The sequence below is a fragment of the Larus michahellis genome, chromosome 7 (assembly GCF_964199755.1).
Source record: "Larus michahellis chromosome 7, bLarMic1.1, whole genome shotgun sequence".
Classification (NCBI taxonomy): domain Eukaryota; kingdom Metazoa; phylum Chordata; class Aves; order Charadriiformes; family Laridae; genus Larus; species Larus michahellis.
In genome coordinates this window covers 37,530,883-37,549,305 of record NC_133902.1, presented here as the reverse complement: position 1 = coordinate 37,549,305, position 18,423 = coordinate 37,530,883, and the positions used below count along the sequence as shown (strand labels likewise).

Sequence of the window (18,423 nt, the reverse complement as noted above, 5' to 3'; positions counted from 1 at the left end):
GGAACAGCAGCCAGGGCTGCTCACAGCCTATGCCCTCAGCTTTTAAGACGTATGTCTGGTAGGAGCAGTCAGGTATGCTGGACATAAAATTATTTCTCCAGACCTGGAAGAGGTATTTCCAAGGCCTTGGCCAAATGTTAACCTGTTTTCAAATTTACATCTTCCCATTGCACTCACTTAGAGTGATACAGATTTACATTGTAGTGTATTTCTCCACAGGATTTCTCTTAAACACCTATGGATTTCCAGTGTTGGCCATCTCCAAGGCTGAGACAGCAATCACAGTCATTCTCTTTCTACTACCCCTGTGCAAGAACTTGTTAGGTCAACTTGGGATGGGTATGTTTTTGCATGCATTTAAAGAAAACAAAAAACAAAAACAGTACAAAAAAAAGGAGGAAAAAAGCGTGGTTCAGGAGATAAACTTCTGCTAGAAAGCATAATGGGATATGGTATGTAAAAACTTTCTGTCTTTCATTGCAGCATAGTACGTAAATACATACAAATATATGGATGAGAAAGAAGAGAGTGGTTGAACAGAGGGATTTTCTGCAAGAAGAACTGAATGAACCTCGAATCACAAGCGATCCAGACACTGGTGTTCCAGCTTTGTCTGTCCTGTTTACCAGCCACTTTGTTCCTCTCTGGGGCTCTGCTTTGTCCATGGGGACAACTACCATCTTGCAAGTAAACAGTGCTGTGTCCTCTGCTCCCCTTTCTTTCCGGTCTACACTTTCCCCATGGGAGAAGACAGAAGAGTCAGCTCCGAATGACACGGAGTGAGTAAACAAATCTATTTTAAAGAAAAATTGTTGTGCTCAACAGGAGTGGCCTGTTCCTAAGAGCTTTGAAAATTGGAGTTGCATTCTTGTTGGGAAGGCACTATAGTACAAAGGTTTCTGTCCCTTGCAGTAACTGTCCCCTTGGGCTCACAGGCATTACGGCTTTTGGTCAGGGGCTATATGCATGAAAGCCCATGGACTAACATGCCTTTTTCCTCTGGATGAGACCTCATTGCTGGCCAGCAGTCCAACAGAACGCTTTGCAGCTGGAGAAGCTCATTAAATCTAGTCCTATTAAATCTGTAAGGGCTGCAGACGATGCAATAGCTAGAAAGCTGCTCTGATGTGTCTTGTGCTATCATCAGGCACAACAACAGGGAACCAAGATGTATATGGCTGCTTCCCTGCCTGTGAGCAGACGCAGAGGGGGTCACACAGAGCTTCTGTAGCTGGATGCAGTTGTAGATTGGGGTTAGAAACCAAGGAAGGAATGGGCTGCTCACAGAGGAGCCCATTGGAGAGTTCTGGGTCTGCTCCGCTGTCTCAGGAAACATGGGATGCATGCAAACTCAGCAAAGGTATCTTCTAAAGAGTGGGAGATGTGTAGGCAAACCCACCTCAGAAAGCCCTGCCTGAGCCTCTCCCAATCCTAGAAAGCCTTTCACAAACGCGGGGGAGCACAGGCCAAGCTGAGGGCTGGAGCTCCACCTAGCCCCGTTGTCTGGTTTCCAGATCTGGTCCCTTTGACTCAAGGAGGGCCAAATAGACACTGAGTCAGGTTTCCAGACCGGCAGCCAATTCATTCCAGGGGACGTTTCTTGGCCCCGGGTCTGCCTCATCTAATGGCAATAAGGACTGCAGGCAAGGGAAGGTGGCAGTGCTAGCCAGCACCAATGGCTTCTGAAAATCCCATCGATTCCATTCCCCTTTTGATCTTCCAGCAGACAAGGCGAATGGGTTCAATTTGCAGATTGCGCCTCTCTCCTCTGGGTTGCTCGAGCCCAAGTAATAACAGCTACAGGAAACCGTGTTTGCAGCCAGAGTCTGGCGTCTGTGGACTGACATCCTGCCATGAAGCGGCAGGAGTGGAGCTGCAGGAAAGCTAGATGGATTACCACCATTCCCCTCTGGCACCGGGGACTCAAAAAACGTGCACTCAGAAGCCGAGGGTGTGTTTCAAGTGCTCGGAGAGTGACCCTGTGCCAGGGCACCACCACCGCCAGCTGTTACAGCAGCTCCCCCTTGAGCACTGCCCCAGGAGGAGGTCAGGTCCGGTGCAGACCTTCTGAATGTTTTCCCTTTGTGCTTCCGAAGTGTTGTGCTCATGTAGGCACCCAACAAGCCCCCTGCTCCTTTTTGGGGGTGCAGCTTCGGGCGCTGTATTTGAGGCTGCCTGGTGGGGTTTAAGCAAAGCAGTGGCTTTTTGCTCAGACCCTTGCAGGCCTGGCTGTGTCTCGGTGGCATTTTCATGACCACCTTGCCTTTCTGCTCTCTCCCAGCTCGCTGCAGCTCTGCCCACCCTCACATGGGCCCTTTTCTCCCTCAGACCAGCAGCAAATGGGCAGCAAACAGGGTGTGGACATGAGACAGGAAAATATGATCACATAAAATCTTCTCTGCAGCTTTTAACTGTGCGAAACCTTGTCTAGTCTAAGAAAAGCAAAGCTGCCCACTATACCAGCTTCCAGACTTTTTTGACACACCAGAAGATTATTGACACACCACAAGCCTGTGCTGTCATACAGTGAGACCTGGACAGGCTGTAGAGTTGGGTGGAGAGAAACCTTATGAAATTCAACCAGGGCAGATGTAAGGTGCTGCACCTGGGGAGGAATAACCCCCTGCACCAGGACAGGTTGGGGGCTGACCTGCTGGAGAGCAGCTCTGTGGAAAGAGACCTGGGAGTCCTGGTGGACAACAGGATGACCACGAGCCAGCAATGTGCCCTTGTGGCCAAGAAGGCCAATGGCATCCTGGGCTGCATCAAGAAGAGCGTGGCCAGCAGGTCGAGAGAGGTCATCCTCCCCCTCTGCTCTGCCCTGGTGAGGCCGCATCTGGAGCACTGTGTCCGGTGCTGGGCTCCCCGGTTCAAGAAGGACAGGGAACTGCTGGAGAGGGGACAGCAAAGGGCTATGAAGATGATTAGGGGATTTGAACCCCTCTCTTATGAAGAAAGGCTGAGGGATTTGGGTCTTTTCAGTCTGGAAAAAAGAAGACTCAGGGGGGATCTTATCAATGCTTATAAATACTTAAAGGGTGGGTGTCAAGAGGATGGGGCCAGGCTCTTTTCAGTGGTGCCCAGTGACAGGACAAGAAATAATGGGCACAAACTTGAACATAGGAAGCTCCACCTAAACATGAGGAGGAACTTCTTTACTCTGAGGGTGGCAGAGCCCTGGCACAGGCTGCCCAGAGAGGTGGTGGAGTCTCTGTCTCTGGAGACATTCCAACCCCCCCTGGACGCGTTCTTGTGCCACCTGCTCTGGGTGACCCTGCTCTGGCAGGGGGTTGGACTGGATGATCTCCAGAGGTCCCTCCCAACCCTTGCCATTCTGTGGTTCTGTGACACTTGATGTACCTCCTTTCGAGGTGCAGGTGGTGGCCGTGAGGCTGCTCCAGGGAGCGGGGACAGCACTGTAAATTGTCAGCCACGTTTTAGCCCATTGCTGGAAGAAGGAGCCCCTCAGGCCCCTTCACCAGCGACCGAGCTCAGCCGGGCTCCGGCTCCGACCCCGGCCCGGGGCGCTGAGGGCGGCCGCCACCGGCAGAGCCGGGCCGGGCCCCCCCCAACCTCCCCCGCCCTGAGGAGCGGCCGCGGGGCGGGTCTGAAGGAGGAATGGCTGCGGCGTCGCTGCTGGCTCCCGCGCTGCCGGAGCGGAGCCGAACCGCCCTCCTCCCGCCGGGGAAAAACCACCTTAACGCGCAGGCAGGAAGCCGCCGGGCCGGCAGGCACCAATCAGGCCGGCCCGGGGAGGGAGGGCGGCGGCGGCGGCCGAGGGGAGGCTGCCGGCGGGGAGGGAGGCCGAGCCGGCCCGGCGGTGCGAGGGGCAGATGGCGGAGGGCGGCCCCCCCGGCGGCGGGGACCCGCCCGCCGCCTCAGGCGGGCAGGCAGGTAACGTGGAGGGGGGGAGCGGCGCTGCCCGCCGCCCTCCCGAGGGCTCCTTTCAGGCTCGCCTTGTGCCGGTTGGGGTCGGGACAGGCCCCCCCCCTGCCCCGCCGCCTCAGCGCAGGGCTCAGCCCGGCTCCCCCCCCCCACACCCCCTCTCTCTCTCTCCAGCGCAGGTCGTAACCTAAAGGAGTGGCTGCGGGAGCAGTTTTGCGACCACCCCATCGAGCACTGCGAGGACACCCGGCTGCACGATGCGGCCTACGTGGGGGACCTGCCCACCCTCAAGAGCTTGCTGCAAGAGGAGAGCTTCCAAAGGTGAGGGGCCTTCTCCCACCCCGCCCTGCCTGCACCCTCACCCTGGCTGTGGAGACACCCCCCCCCCCCCCCCCCCCCAGGGGATGAGGGTGCCAGGTCCTGCTTGAACGCTTTTGGCTCATTGACCCCCCTGCCTGCTCCGTTTGGAGACCCCGTCCTGCTCCGTTTGTTACGGGAGGGATGTCAGGTTGGGAGGAGGATGCTCCGCTCGCCCCCGAAATCATCCCCCGTTGGTCCTCCAGGCAGGCAAACCTCAAGCCAGTTCCCGAGCGTGCGGCGGCCGTGCGCAGGTTCTTTTCAGATCAGGGTGGAAACGTAACCCCGTGAAAACAGGAGCCTACGAATAATGGGAAAAACATACAAAAAGGATTACAATCATACATAAATCTGAAACACCCTATGTTACCAGATCTGCCCAGTGCTAAGTCTGTGACTGTGGGGATAGTTAATTAATTTTCCTGCACCATGGAGAAAACTGCACAGAGTGCAGAATGTCTCCCAGCCTCAAAAAAAAGTGTCCTTTCAGCAAAAATGAGAATGACCCAGCCCCTCTTTCTGCCACCTGGGCAGCTGGGGCTCTTTGGTCCCTTGGTCTGAGATTTTTGCCTTATTTTTTGTCTCATGCCGCGTGGGAACCCTGTGGCAGCAGGTCCAGGCATCCTTCCCTGCAGGAAAAAGCAAAGTTTGGTGGGAGGAGCAGGGCTGGACCCACAGCACCATCACACAGGTGATGGAATGAGCAGAGAAGTGACTTCTTTGAATTTGGGGGTAAGTATGGGGTGGAGATCCCCAAACCTCCAAGGTTAAAGGGAGCACTTTTATCATAAGACTTGACAGCTGAGGGCTTGATGTGGGGTTTATACTACTCCTCTTCCTAAAACATTGTTGGAAAAAAAATATTGGGTCATTCCTCTCCTAGTAAACTCTGTTAAATGCACTGTATAAAAACTGCTTTGTCCTGTACCAGTTGTGTGGGCCTGCATGGAGTGAGCTAGAAGAGCAAGTCCACCGCTGCGCTGGCTAAAGAGCACTTTCGCCAGCCTACATTTGCCTTAGAGAAATCCCTTCCCCTCTGTGTGTTCCTGCTAAAATGGTACCCGCAGCGGTTTGAAGAGAATTTGGGAATGAGGTCTGGATGTTTATGAGACTTGTAGGGCTAACCTGAGATGTGAATGAGTGTGACAAATGTTACAGGTTGTTTCAGAGAGGATCTAAACAGCCATCAGCCAGAGCCACCTCTTTCGATAAATTGGAAAAGGCTTTTATGCCAGTACAGCCATCCAACAAGGATGCTAATGGCCCACTTAAGCTGTTCAGTGGAGGATGGCCACACCTCCCAAGCTTATTTCTTCCTGGCAGGGCTGAGTTTCCCTGGATTTGTGTTTATGTCATCCCATGGTACCTGGCTGAGCGTGGATGTGGCCAGCGGTGTGATACGGCTGTATGCCTGCATTTCCTGTGCCCTCTTGCTGTTTCCCCTGCTGCTTTGACAACTTTCTGCCCCTTTTGGAGCAGCTTGAATTAAACTGTGGTGGTCCCCGGCTTGGTCGCTTTTGATTTTGGACATCTCCCTTTAAAAAAGGGATTAGGGAATTTTATTTTTTTTTTTATTGACAGTTTTGACTGAGTTTTGAGACAGGGTTTGTCCCTTACTGTGCTTATGTGCAGCTCCTGACAAAGCAGAGCTGCGATAAAGCCCATCTTCCAGGCACTATTCTGGTACATGCTGTAGTCTCTGGCTACCTATGTGCAACACCTAGTCAGGTTATTAGCGGGAGCTTTTCAGGGCTGCTATAAAGTGCCAAAAATGGGGAGGAAAAGCTTCAAGGGAGCTGTTGGGGCTCTCCCAGCATCCTCCTCTAGGGCTGGGGTAGGTGGGGTGGTGCAAGGTGGCGGGAAGCCCTCTCTGACCCAATGCTTTTCACCCCCGATGCCAGCCGGATCAACGAGAAGTCGGTGTGGTGCTGCGGCTGGCTGCCCTGCACGCCACTGCGCATTGCTGCCACTGCTGGCCATGGCCCCTGCGTTGACTTCCTCCTCCGCAAAGGGGCTGAGATCGACCTGGTGGACGTGAAGGGGCAGACCGCCCTCTATGTAGCTGTGGTCAATGGGCACCTTGAGTGTGCCAAGATCCTCCTGGAAGCTGGAGCTGACCCCAACGGCAGCCGGCACCACCGCAGCACCCCAGTCTACCACGCGGCACGTGTGGGCCGGGCAGACATCCTCCGGGAGCTGATCAGGTGAGAGCTCGGGTACAAGCTGGAGGTGATCTGGTGGGGAGAAGAGTTGCTCTACTTCCCTCTCTTATTCCCTTGGGATCTTTTTCCCCCATGGGGCTCAGAGCATCCATTCCCTCCTCTCATGCCTAGTGCCTCCACAGGCCTGGTGAAGCTGGCCAAAAGATGGACAGGAGAGAGGGTGGAGATGCCTAAAGAGTCATCCTTGTCTTCCCCATTGCTTGGCCCTGGCAACAGGTCTGTGCCCTCCTGTGTGACTCCTGTGACTGTTCTCCAAAGACAATACCCAAAAGAGGAGTCTCTGAGCCCACCATCCACTATTCAGTCAGAGCCAAATCTTGGAAAGTATCTTCCCTGCCACCTCCATCTCGACTGCCAGCTCCATACCCTGGCTGAGTTTATGAGTGAGGTGGATCCACCAGTGAACAAAAAATTGGTTGGAAACACCTCTCGCCTTTGTCTAGCTCTGCTGCTCTGACCATTTTCTGTCATTGGGAGGAGAGATGCTTGTCACCGTCACTGTCTGTTCTTTGCTGCCTGGTGTTTACCCATCACTAGGGCACCCTCTGTGCCATCTGACTCAGTCTGCCCTTGCTGGATACCTGAGGCACAGCTCCATCAAAGGCGTGACATCCCTGGGGCAGGGAGTGACGGCCATTACTGTGAGGTGATGAGCCGTAACCTTAGCTGGGCGGTGGGTGGCTGGTGACTTCGAGTCCCTCAGGAAACTTCCTCTGCAGCACCAGCAGTGAGTGGGCTCAGGGTCTAGCAGTAGGCTGTGCAAACTTGAGTTTCTTTCTCCGTGGCATGTCATTGTACTTCCTTTCTTCTAAATTGGAAGCCTTTTTGTATAAGGGACTGTGCTGAGCAACTATATGGACCATTGACACCAAATAATAAGGGGAAAATGTAGCTTGTAGAAAGAAATAGTAAAAGAGAAGAAAGTTTATTTGGATTCACACAGAAACACTCTCCAAGGAATCCTTTCCATGACTGCAAATGCTAGAAAATAACAACAAAAAGGATTTGAATAGAAAAATTTCAAAATGCTTGGAGATTTTCTCCTTTCCTTTTTGCTTGTGGAGAAGTTAATTTTCATAAAAGTGCAGCTTTAAGGAAGCTGGCAAGTAGAAAGAAGGGGAGGTGGTCCCCCGTCCTTGCTCCTTTCTCAGCAAGCTGAGAGAAGGGTGTCCCCGTCGCCACGTGCTTGTTGGTACAGGGTTCAGCTCACATGCTGCATTCCTGAGAATCTTCCCTGATATATCCGCTAAGGCAGGGTGAAATGTAGCAAATGGTATTTCAGCAGCACATGGAGAGCTGATGCACTGATTTATGTGTCTACTCCTTGGGATACCTTGCCAGCAATATTAAAAGCAAGATTTTGGAAAAATTTCAGGATTAAAAATTAAATGGAGCTTGTCCAATATCTTTTTATTAGACAATGTCTCTCCCAAGGCTGCTAAGCTAATACCAAATTGTCAGATTGCCCAAAATTTCAAATACCTCAGAGTACGGGTTTCACAGATCTGTTCAGAGCTGCTTACTTTAAAATGCAGTCTTATGTTACAAAGCTCACTCAGAGATCTTTAAAATGTTGATTTAAAGGATTTGGCAGGGGGAATGCAATGAGGAAGACACGTTTACTGAGATATAAGGAAATATTTCAGCGTATTCAGCTTGAGAGAGCCTCAGTGTCCTGAAAAGAAAGCCCAACCCAGTTTAGGCTTGCTCCAAGGTGTCTGAACATCACCTGGTTTATTTTATTTTTTTTTAATCATATGATAGCACACTCAGGATTTGTGAATCCTACGAGAATTGCTGAAGCAGCTCACCAAGCAATAGGTGCAGTTGTATCCATTCATAGTAAATACACGCATAGCTATGAAATGGCAATCCATTTTATAAGACGGCTGGCAGAAATATTTATGCTTGTATTGCCAGGGTATGGATTACTTTCCTAACAGCTTGTGATGGGATCAGACTGTGGCGTTAGACTTGCAGTGTAACTGAGGGCCGACCCAGCGTATTAAGGACAAAGAGGATCCTTTTGCCACACTAAAAAAGGGTGAAAAAGAGATCTGACAAATCATCCTGATGCCTCAGGCGCATGCCTAACTGTTATTAAAGCAGAATTTTGTATTTTGTATTTTGTATTGAGCTGGGGGTTTCCACTGAAAATTTTGATGACAGTAATGAAAAAAAAAGAACTGAAGTGAAGGCGTACCTACTGTTTGGTCAGGACCGTGGCCATAGGAGACGGTGGCCATACAACAGCCCTACCAAGTCCCACAGCAGCACAGATGACTCTATCCGAATGCTCACATAGTCTGATTTTAAGAGGTTTGTTTATCTGCGGGGAACATGAGTGATTGCATGTGGAGAAAACACACCTTTTTTTTTTTTATTTAGCCCTCTGTGCTCTAACATAGGTAAAGTCATGCAGATTGAGCAAAGTGCTGCCAAAGTCCCCAAAAGATGTGAGTGTCCCCTTACTGTGCGGTGATTCCCGGGCCAGTTGCCTGGCCTGGGAAGTGAAGCTCAGTCCTGTGGCTGGTGCAAGAACAGGCTCGCACTCAGCAGTGTTGTTACTGCCCAGCTCCCTCCTTTTTCTGCATTTTCTCCACCCCACAGGTTTCCTGAGATCTCAGCCAAGATGTTCACACTTAGGAGATCTTGTGCGTTGGGGTAAAAATACACTGCCTGCAGCTCTTAGACAAGTTTCCTCGGGCCTTGTTCTGTGTGTGCTTAATTTAAATGAGACTATTCCCATCCTCAGAATTGAAACATTTGGTTAAGTACTTGCTGGATAGGGGCTGGCCCCTACTGGGTTCAACGAGAGCTGTGCTTGCCTTGAGGCAGAATTTGTCCCTAGGTGGTTTCCTTATTTGTTTTATTAACTGCAGAAAGGAACATAATAAGGAAGGTAATCTATAAAGATAGAAAAATCTCATTCTCTGAGTGCTCAGTCTGCAATTTTGGGAGGGGGACTGGCCTGTTGTGGGGAGAAGGGACAAGGCTTTGCTTGATCTGCAACACTGCACTTAAAGCCAGCTACTCCTTGGGGGATTGTGTTGTCTTCCTCCTTGTTCCCATCCAAGCTGCATGTGAAATAGATGGAGTTGGTGTCCCCAGTGCTTGGGCGTTACCCAGCCTGCGGGAAATAAATGCTTATTTCTGCTGTCTCTTCTCTCCGCAGCATTGCCATTTTTCAAATTCCATACTTTTCCAGAGAACGACACTTAGCCTTTTTGCTCCCATTTATTTGGCCGCTTTCTTCACTTCCTCCAAAAAAATGAAAAGAACCAAAGCCAATAAGCCTTGTTTTCTGCTCATTCACAACTTAGTGCCATCTGTACTTCCCCAAAAGAAGCATGCTCTGGGCGCTGCTTCTGTTTGATGACCATGCTGATGTCCATTGAGCAGGGCTTTAGCCTGCTCATGTGCCTTCTCTCCACCACAGCAAGTCTGAGCCCACTTTGCTTTGGCCACAGGGCTTATGGACCAGTTGGGATTTTGTGGCACCGTGTGGTGAAGATGTGAGATAGGGGTTTCTCTGTGGGGTGGAGTGAGGCAGGAACCAGTTGCAAAAGGCTTGAGAGGTTTGCTGCTGCAGCTCACGGAATTCTCCCCTTCAGTGCCTGGAGTGCTGGCCAGTGAACTGTAATCTCTCGTGCAGTATCCAGTATAATATATAACCTGTGAATGGAACTGTGCAGGATAGATGGGGAGAGCGGAAGGTCTGATGCAATTATTTTGTGTTTTTCCAGTTTCCTACGTGCTTAGAGTTGGCGGGTACATCCCTTCAGCTAAGCTGATTACTAGGGAAAAGGCCTCTATTTGACTTCTTGATGGGATTTCTGATGGGATTTCAACCACCCCAGCTCCTTCGGGAGCAGGATTTTGTCATATACGTTTTGCTGTTGCGCACAGATTTCTGTTTCCATTTCCTTGGTGTCTGTGACAGTCAGATCGATGGCCTGTATTGCTTTTTGGCCTGTTTTATCCTGGTGGGGAAGTTACTTCACTGCATCTCCTCAACTGAGTCATTTGGAAACATCCCCGCTCCCCAGCTGGCTCATTAGCCTCCAACATTACGTGGTGCTGGCTCAGGGCTGAGCCGTCCCTTGTGCCAAGGCCGTGCTTGGCACGTCCTTCAGGAGGGCAAGGAAAGATGTTCCTCAGCTGCTCTCTCCCGAGCCTAGGCTGTTGTGGGCAGAGAAACAGCTTTGCTTCTTGAAGATCAGACTGCGCTGGATATGGCATCCCCACTCAGAAGCCCTGCCAGGGCCCTGTCAGGGTAGGTATGGGTGGTTCTTGGGTGGTGGGCCCCAGAGGTACCAAAGACAGGCAGGGTGCTCCAGGTGTCCTTCAGTCTTATGCCCTGACAGTTTGTCACCCTGGGGTGCAGTTGTGGTGCTGTTGCCCTTGTTTCCAAACCTCTGCTCTTCTCTCAACCACCCAGGTACGGCGCAGATGTGGATGTCAATCACCACCTCACTTCCCGGCTCCCCAGCCTCTCCCTGCGGCCCCTCACCACACTGGTGGTCTGCCCACTGTACATCAGCGCTGCCTACCACAACCTCCAGTGCTTCCGGTTGCTCCTCCAGGCAGGAGCCAACCCAGATTTTAATTGCTGCGGGCCCATCAACATCCAAGGCTTCTCCCGGGGCTCCCCGGTGTGTGTGATGGACGCTGTCCTGCGGCATGGCTGTGAAGCAGCGTTTGTCCACCTCTTGATTGACTTTGGAGCCAATCTGAACCTGGTGAAAGTGGAGGCCTTGGGAGTTGAATCCACAGGAAGGGTTAAAGTCAACCCTGAGGCTCTGGAGGTGTTCAAAGAAGCAAGGGGTAAGTGGCTTTGACTTACTGAAGTGGCACTCGTTTTATCTAGCTCTGTATTCGGGAGAAAACTTTGGAGAGTTTATTTGGTAGTTAGGAGCCGTTCAGGTGGTAGGTTGGATGTTACCATCTTCTTTTGGGTCTGTTCTTGTGCCTTCAGCCAAGTGCAAAGAGATAGTGTAAAACAGGTTATACCTAACTTAAGCAATTCTAACACACAAAAAAGATAACTGGGATATAACAAGCTGTTAAGCTAAGCATTAAGGACTTCACCACCCATGATATGGCTGTCAAAGAGCTGTTGCTGGCCAGGCAGACATCAGGCAGGAGAGGACCATGGGGCTGACCTCTGCAGCTCCCTGGCATGGATCCTCAACATCGCTGAGCTGCTGCCTGCCTTTGGCTCTGTCGTCACTGATGACTCAACCCAGTGACATCCTCATAAGCCTGCAGCTAGACTCCCTGTTTTTCTTCTGTTGGATTTTATAGGTTCATGTTCAAACTCAAGAGGTTTTCCCTCTTGAGTCCTTCATTTACCAATGATGCCTATCAGCAGCTTAACCTCTGTAACTTTACATTTTTTGTCTTTCTCCCAGCTCTTTTCCATTGCCTAGCAGTGTCCTCATCAGCCTGAGACAATGGTAGGCAGCGTGGTCCTATCGGAGCTGGGCTTTGGGTCTGCGGACCACAGTCAGGTTATGGCATATCCCGTGAGACCCAGTCCTCCAAAACCATACAGATGTGCCCTCACTATTCTTGAGTGACCCTGTGCTCTGCAGGGGGGCCTAGGGAGGGAGCCAAGAGCTGGCTGTACCTGGACAGGCTACTAGGGAAGTAAAGTCAGAAACAGTGGTAACAAATGGCAGGAGGGAGCTCAGATGGTGGTGGAAAAAGGTGGGAAAAAGCTGGCTTTTTGAATTTAACATCCTCTGGGAAGTAAATGAGTTACAAATGAAGTAAACCAGACCCTCAGACCTGAACATGCCTAAATTTACCTGCTATTTCTTTATTTTTATAACAAAAGCAACATCAATGCAGTGCGCACCCTGGTTCCAGCAAGGGCAGCACCTCGTAAAACCACCAGGCTCAGCTGGTGAAGGCTTTGCACCGGGGTCGGAAGTTGGGTTTCCCTCTCAAACTCCAGAGAAATTTCAAAGGGATTCAGGATGTGGGATACAACCCCCATCCCCCATCCCAAAGTTACTCAGCTTTGCACGTGCCTGGTTTTTAAACCTGCCCGGATTTTTGCTGAGAAGAGGCGTGCATAAGCTGGAGCAGGTGGTTTCCGTTATGCCTGGGTTTAGGAGGCAAATGGGACTGCTCAGGCAAAGCATGCAGGGTAATGGAGTGGTGCCTTGGAGGTCCAGTTCCTGAATCAACGTGGACACCACCATCCTCTTGTCCTACCCCTCTTGCTGAAAGAGCTGTCCATGAACTCAAAAGTCCTTAAAAGAAAGTTGGGATAAGGTCTGAGTTGGTCGTCAATGTTGTTGATTCCCAGGGGATGGCTTAGACCAAAAAATAAAGTCCATGTAATTTTAAAATGATCTGAATAGTATAAAGCCTCTCACAGTGGATTTGGCCGTGATCTCTTGAACCCTCTCATGCAGGGACTGGCTCCATGGTCACAACCCCATGCAGTCTCCAGCTTGCCCTTCCAAACTGCCCATGTGGCAGTTGCTCCAAATCTTTGGACAAAAGGTTCGGCCTCCTCACAGGGCAGATTGGTGCATGCTCAGCTCTCCTGTGCTGCCTTCATGTTGCTTCATGTGGCATACAGAAGGGGTAGTTGGCTCCTCAGCTGTCAGCCAGAGCTCAGCACAATTTCTCTCTCTTCATCTCTGTGTCCCCTCAATAGTTTTTCTCTGCTTTCCTTATTGCAGGACACACCCGGAGCCTCTTGTCTCTCTGCCGCATAGCTGTACGAAGAATACTTGGCAAATCTCGTCTGGATCTGATCCATATCCTTCCAATCCCAGACCCCATTAAACAATTTTTACTTCATGAACACAGTTAAAGGGCAACTGGCTGCTTTCTGGGACAGTTTGATTTGGTAAATGAGTGCGCTGATAAAGCCAGGTGCCGATCCTAACCCTTCTCCCACGGTGAAATGCTGTATTGCTCATGGAGTGCATATAATTCCCTGCCCCTGTGATATCCCCCTCCAAATTTAGGGTGCAGTGATTTTGTCTCTCTGTTCTTAAGCTACTGGTTATCTAACTGGTGATCTCTTGTTTGCAAGGTTGGGCAATGAGGCAAATAAGTGTGTGTGGCTGTTACATGAGCAAATACAATATATCCTATAGCTGTTAGCATATGTCTGTCTGTTATGACTCTACCTCTGTTATTGCTCTGTGTTACACGCACCTTGGGTCTCAGCGGTACTTCTGCGTGGGGAAAATATCCATGCTTAAGTCTTTTCCTATAGTGTACAAGAGAGTCTCTTCTCGCCTTGGTAAGGGTTTTACAGGAGCACTGTTCTCTTTCTGCCGTCAGTACCTAGCCTTTCTCTTCCCTATGGAGTTTGTGATTGCTGCTGTAGAAGTGGGTGTATTTTCTTCTGTCCTCTTCTGGTGTGAAATGCATCAAGTTTCCTGTCCGGTGCTGTGCGTTACGTGGAAAATATAGTATCCATGTCTCTACGTGCTGCAAGGTAGCTGCTGACTTGGCTTTCTTCATGTAGAGGCCCCATTGCACAGACGGGAGAGTAGCAGAACATGTAATCCTGTCCTGTCTGAGGCGTTTCTACCGAGCACCAGATCTGCTGTGGCATCTTGGCTCTCCCCCAGGTACTGTGATGGACAAGGCAGGGTCTGGCTAGTCCTTATCCTGACTGCTTGGGACTGGGTCAAGTCTCGTGACCAAAACTGATAGCTACACAGCCTCTGGTGGGGATGTGATGCGTATGGTTCAGTCGCCACTGCAGTGGTGGTGGGACAAGAACTGTGATACTCAGCATGTGAACCTGAAAGATTTCTGGGGTACTTTTTGGAAAAGTAATGGCTAAATTAATCTTCTGTTCACTGTAAAATGGGTTCGAATATTTGGGAGTGACCAGGAGCAACAGTGGAGGGGTTGCTAAATTAAACTGTTGTGTTGCTGTGCTGGGTGGTAGTTGATGTGATGCCTGTGAATCTATCTGCGTGATTATGAAGAAGACGACACCAAAATGAGCTCTAGACTGCCTGCTTGCAATATTGCAGTGATTATGATGTGATTGAAAGTCCAGTAAAGTAGCTGATGATGCACAGCACATAGAAATAGAAGTTCCTACTTATGTTTTACACCATATTCCATGGTGGCAGTATGACCAGAGAAAACCCTCCCACACCCGCTTAACAGGTCTTTTTGTTTGCATACAGCTTCTATCAGCGCGGTGGAAAAGGGAGAAGAAAGGACTTTTTTTGTCTTTTCTTGAAGAGTTAGGAGGTTATGTGCTTCTAAATGCAGTGTTGCAACCAGTAGCCTGGGCTGCTTTCATTTCCAGTGCCTCTACATGTGCTTTACCTTCATGTCGCAAGTTCACAGACGAGTGTCATTCTACAGTGAGTCAACAGCCTTTCATGGGGATCTTGGGGTCAGCCAGCTCCTTAAAGGTAGCAACGTAGTCATTGTATGAGAAACATTGTCAAAATAGCAACTTTAGGAGGACAGAGATGATCCCTCAGGATCTTGGGTAAAAACCTAGGTGATAACTGGTACTTGCTTTTACTTTACTAATCCAAGTTCTTTCTAGTCCCTGTGTTATAAGTTGATTTTTTGGACAATTTTTCTTTGATATAAGTTTTTTCCATGCCCATGCAGTTGGCAAGGGTATTTTTTTCCAGATGTGATTCTAAAGATGTTGGGGATTTATTTATGTGTGGTAGTAGTGCCTAGGAACTTGTTGTTGAGAGCTGAATTAAGCATGGGATGGCAAGGACAGTAAAACAGCCCCTCCTGGGAGTGGGATCTAGCTCTGGTTGCTCTTCTCCTTCACTCCCTGTGGTAACAGGGAAGTTGGGTTATTGAAGCTACCTTGCATTTCAGTTTCGGATGGCTTTGGCTGACAGCCCTGGTTATCCTGCCACACTATGGGAGTAGACCCTCAAGGCAGCCCCATAGACTTGCCCTATGGACTTGCCCTGTAGGTCTTTACACTAGTTACAAAATTTTCTTTTTCCAGAGGCATAAATGAATGTAAAATCACAGTTCAGTTTCTGGTCCTCCCACTATGGGATATGTTTAGGGTGAAGTTTGATAAGCAGTGATGGGCTTTCTTGTGTGTTTTATTATCTGTTGCGGAACACGTGCCTTTCCAAGATGCTTTCAGAGAAGGAGGAAGGGCAGGAAAAACACAGTCCCTAATTGTTTCCTGTTATTTCAATTTCATGGGCAGGCCTGGAAGGTCCAGCTGGCCCCTTACATTGCTCTGCTCACTGATTTTAGCATAAGGTGGCAAAATTTGCACTGTTGAACAGGCTAAAGTGTGGTGGTTACACTCAGTGCTCAGATACCAAAGCAAAGGATACTTTCAAAACCCTTTGTCAGGTGAGAGATAATGGCAAGGATATGTGGCCGTAGGCATGCTTTCAAGGTGAGAAGGCAGCAGTTTTGCACTGTTTCCTTTTCAGGCTTGCAGATGGTTTAGGTTTTCACCATGCTGGAGGCCAGGGCAGTCCATGAGCATGTTGCCTGAGAGTTGTGCACTTGGTTTATAGAAGTGTTAACATGCCTGAAAGATGCAAACAGGTTGTAAAGCCTCTTGTCACCTTGCTGGTGGAACCATAATGTTTTGCAGGAGCACGGGCAGAACATACTCTCTAGCTCCAGTGTATAGACGCAGAAAATGAGGTAGGTTGTCTTGAGAAAATGCCGTGGCAACAGCTTCTTTGGGTCAGCTTTTTGCCCCTTGGTTTTTATTTGTTCATACAGTTTTCCAAACTGGTCACCCGTTGGTGCCTTTTGGGTGAAGGTGGTAGGATGGATGTGGAAGGCACATGCTCTTCTGGAGAGAGCTGGCTCCATCTGGAATGAACTATGGTGAAATGCCACGGTGGGAATGGTAGAGTGTGGCTCAAAGAAATTCAGAGAATTTAGTTGTTAACTCAGTGCTTGATGTAACTCGAGTATATAGTTAAATCTAAGCCTCTGCAGATGACCTGTTACAATTTTAATTAGATATGCTTCAGTATTTGGTTTGTTGACACTTGTGCCCTTGCCTGACACTGTCCTACAGTGTGCTTATGGATAGCCAGCCAGTGGCACCCTCACCAGGTGCTCTCTCCCACAACTGTAACTCCCATGTGAGTGAAATTGTGAAGAGCACCCTCTTCCCATGCAGAGAATCAATACCTGGTACTGGCAGGATTCCTTTGTAGGTCCCACTGGAAGCTCAAGCCATGCTGGGGGTGGGGACTTTGGCCTCCGTGTGTATGGGTAGTTCTTTTGACCTCAAGCTTGAAGGACTATGTGAGTCTTCAAATCCAACCGATGTGGAGTCCAAAGGATTCCTCTGACCATGGATATCTCCAGCCCCCGATTCACAGGTCAAAGGATGGTTCTCCCAACCCAATAGCAAACAAGCTTGAAGTTCATCAGTCGCTTGGACATCAAAGCTTTGAAGTGCAGGAGACCTTTTGCCTGGACTACCCATCCAACTCCCATCTTAACTTAGGGACTGTGCCTCCTGCAGACGTCTCAGTGTTAAACCTGTATGGCTTTTCTTTTGCTTTGAGGGCCTGAAGAGAGTCCAACTCAGGGGGACAACTCACATAATATTAAGCTGTAAGTGCAAAGACTACTGTCAGAGTACGTCCCTGTGGATGTTGGTTACTGAGACTCCGTAAACCCAGCTTTGCCCAAGTGAAGTGGTTTAATACACAGAAAATCTGGAATTTTCATTGTAGAGAGATAATAGTCTCAAAATAGATTAATGATATTCATAGACCTCGGTGTCCTGTCCTGTGGGGTCAAAAGCTATATCCTCTGGCTGTTCCTGTCCTTTTAAACCCAAGAAACGACAGTCTTCCGATATGAAATCTGAGTAATATGTGCATGTTATGTATCTCCACATGATACAAACAGCATTTATTTTTGCCTTAACTCAGGTTTCACCATTTCTTCCTACGTAGCAAAGCATTCTCTTTTGTAAAGGTATTCTTTTCCATGTTGTCCATGGGGTATGCTCAGATAACATGAGTAACAAACGAGTATTATGAAGTCATGGGCGGGAAATTAAACATTTCTGCAGTGTACATCCCCTATATTGAAGAATGCCTGTTGTATTTGGGCATAATATATAAAGTGTGAATTGTGTGGCCTTGCTGTAAGCATGGGTGAGGTGGGATAACAAGATTTGGAAAACGGTTAAAGAACCAAAACAGATCTGGAATAAGCAAAGCAGATACAAAGCAGTCTTTTTGATGTGGGCTTTCTTCTTGTCTTTGTTGCTATAGGGGATTTCTAGAACATGAAATGCTGGTACCCAAATATAATTTACTGCTCTTTGGGAGTTTTGCAAAAGGCAGAAGAAGAGCATCTGTTGGGTTGAAGTGTTTTGGTTTTGTTTTGTTTTGTTTTTTCCCATCCCCAAAGTCAAGTAAAGCACTTTTTACACCAAAAATGGCCTTTCTGGTACAGCACCTCTTTAGTCCTTCCTGTTCCAGTGAAGAAAGCAGCGTAAAAACCTGCCTGGGACACGACAGAGGTGACAGAGTCCCACTTCAAGAAGTGCTAATCAGTGATCTGTTGGGTGTTGCCCAGGGTAAAATGATCGTGCACAGCAGAAGATCAGATCTGAGAGCAGACAGGAGGTATCTGTGGTGGGCTGGATCCCTGTGTAGCTGAATAAAGATGTTCCAGTGCAAGAGCATGGCTGGCTGCTTGATTATTTCCCTCGCTGTGGGAAGGAGGAGTACCGCTCTATGCAGCAGGGACTGGATTTGCAAAAGCCTGAATCCCGCTGGCCTGGGAGGCTGTCGGTGACTCCTCTGCATGATGTGCAGCCACTGGAGGGGGTCGGAGCACTGTGCTGCCTGCAAGGGGGTTACAGGCAAGCGGGCAGGGACTGGGTTTTGTGCACCATCGCCCACTCCTGCTTTGCCACCCTCGGACAATTTTCAGGATGGGATATGGCAGACAAATGAAAATGTGATGTGAT

The 18,423-nt window shown here is 49.4% G+C and overlaps 1 protein-coding gene across 3 annotated transcripts; it reads left to right on the top strand.

Annotated features, from left to right (window-relative positions):
• Positions 1 to 496: 496 nt before the first annotated feature.
• On the top strand, positions 497 to 18,134 carry ASB1 (ankyrin repeat and SOCS box containing 1). Of its 3 annotated transcripts, XM_074595158.1 has the most exons (6): positions 3,605 to 3,702; positions 3,810 to 3,894; positions 4,065 to 4,206; positions 6,144 to 6,446; positions 10,906 to 11,291; positions 13,166 to 18,122. In XM_074595158.1, the coding sequence occupies exons 1-6, from the start codon at positions 3,619 to 3,621 to the stop codon at positions 13,297 to 13,299; spliced, it is 1,134 nt and encodes a 377-aa protein (XP_074451259.1). In that variant the 5' UTR covers positions 3,605 to 3,618; the 3' UTR covers positions 13,300 to 18,122. The 3 variants fall into 3 exon arrangements, with proteins under 3 accessions (XP_074451261.1, XP_074451259.1, XP_074451260.1); XM_074595160.1 differs by lacking the exons at positions 3,605 to 3,702; positions 3,810 to 3,894 and adding an exon at positions 497 to 779 and having other exon boundaries at positions 4,060 to 4,206; XM_074595159.1 differs by lacking the exon at positions 3,605 to 3,702 and having other exon boundaries at positions 3,708 to 3,894; positions 13,166 to 18,134.
• The last annotated feature ends 289 nt before the right edge of the window (positions 18,135 to 18,423 follow it).

Bases quoted from the DNA above. Each gene is read 5' to 3' on its own strand.
- ASB1 (XM_074595160.1), top strand. From the start codon at position 514: ATGAGAAAGAAGAGAGTGGTTGAACAGAGGGATTTTCTGCAAGAAGAA. The intron at 780-4,059 runs GTGAGTAAACAA...CTCTCTCTCCAG, and splicing joins TCAGCTCCGAATGACACGGA to CGCAGGTCGTAACCTAAAGG. The intron at 6,447-10,905 runs GTGAGAGCTCGG...TCAACCACCCAG, and splicing joins ATCCTCCGGGAGCTGATCAG to GTACGGCGCAGATGTGGATG.